The sequence below is a fragment of the Notothenia coriiceps genome, unplaced genomic scaffold (genome assembly GCF_000735185.1).
Source record: "Notothenia coriiceps isolate Sejong01 unplaced genomic scaffold, NC01 NC01_scaffold00030017, whole genome shotgun sequence".
Classification (NCBI taxonomy): Eukaryota; Metazoa; Chordata; class Actinopteri; order Perciformes; family Nototheniidae; genus Notothenia; species Notothenia coriiceps.
The window spans coordinates 1-1,326 of NW_011362718.1; the positions used below are offsets into that span (position 1 = coordinate 1).

A 1,326-nucleotide genomic window follows, 5' to 3' on the forward strand; every position below is an offset into this window, starting at 1 on the left:
AACTTTATTTTTGTCAGTCTCTGCTTTGGGCTCCAAGTAGAATCCAAACGTCACATTCATGACATAAAAACCCCGGTTTATTTCCTGACTTTCCTTGGTACATTTTGTGACTTTAATCTCCGATCATTTTTACTTTTTTCTATTAAAAAGTTAATTTCGTTCTTGTATATTTAAGTTGATTGAAGATGTGGTTATTGTACGTTCTTCATCATAGTAACACCCTCCCTAAGCACTGTGATTTGTGTACCTACAATTACCCAAATACGCTATTGTAGAGTCACATGCATGAAGTTACTGTACAATGATAATAAAAGCTCCATACACTTGAAACTCTTCGTAGGAGACCCCCCCGGAGCTGCTGCCGCGGCGTCGCGAGCTGTGGCCGCTGTCCTCGTCATCGTCTTCCTCCGAGTCGTCCTGAGTGCGAGGGAAGCTCCGCCCACTGGTGGCTCTCGTCAGCGAATTGCGTTCCAGATCCAAGTCCTCCTGGGCGAGCGAGCAGAGACACACTGAACATCTGCAGGCCGAGAGTAAACTAACACGGGCATGCAGAGGGTGTTTTGTTTTTGTGTTTCTGTTGGCACGGGCACTCACTCTCTCTTTCTCCAGGTCGTCTCTCATCTGCTGGTGTTCGTTCTCCGTCAGCTCCTGGTCTCCATCGTGATCGTACTTGGCAAAGATGGCCTGAATCTCTGCGTCTGTGTGGCCCTTCCTGAGACAAGAAAGAAATAGGAAGACACTCAGAAGATGTGGCATATCAATGTAAGGGTACAAAAGGATCAATCAAACATTGAATTGACTTCTCAAGAGGTTTTAGCCTTTGTGTATACAGTCTATGGTTTTAGCCTTTATGTATACAGTCTATGGTTTTAGCCTTTATGTATACAGTCTATGGTTTTAGCCTTTATGTATACAGTCTATGGTTTTAGCGGTGTTGCTCACCCTTTCAGATCCTGGCGCAGTTCATCGAAGTTGAGTTTTCCCCCGGCCTGACGCAAACTGTCAGAGATGTCGTCTACTGCCGTCTTCTTCAGTCTCAACTTCATCAAAGCTTTGTTACAACCCTGAGGGAGAAGAATACATACATTAGGACTGACCTGAACAAATCCTCTAGAGTTTAAGGTAAGGAAACTACACTTCTGCTAAAGTCAACTGCGGTCCCTGTTATCAAGATGAAAGCACTCTCATCAGTTATAAATGTAAAGAAAAACTTTTAGGAATAAAAGGAGTAAACATTTTTACTGAATACTGAAGAACAAAATAAAACGATATCCTTTAAGAAAACTAAGATTAAACTGAATTGGTAACTGATTGGTTACAAACTAA

The 1,326-nt window shown here is 42.5% G+C and overlaps 1 protein-coding gene across 2 annotated transcripts; it reads right to left on the reverse strand.

The window, feature by feature from the left end:
- Positions 1-276: 276 nt before the first annotated feature.
- On the reverse strand, positions 277-1,085 carry LOC104959208 (polycystin-2-like). Of its 2 annotated transcripts, none has more exons than XM_010787078.1 (3): positions 943-1,085; positions 595-712; positions 277-483 (listed from the first exon to the last, which is right to left on the reverse strand). In XM_010787078.1, the coding sequence occupies exons 1-3, from the start codon at positions 1,044-1,046 to the stop codon at positions 292-294; spliced, it is 414 nt and encodes a 137-aa protein (XP_010785380.1). In that variant the 5' UTR covers positions 1,047-1,085; the 3' UTR covers positions 277-291. The 2 variants fall into 2 exon arrangements, with proteins under 2 accessions (XP_010785380.1, XP_010785378.1); XM_010787076.1 differs by having other exon boundaries at positions 277-486.
- Between the last annotated feature and the right edge of the window lie 241 nt (positions 1,086-1,326).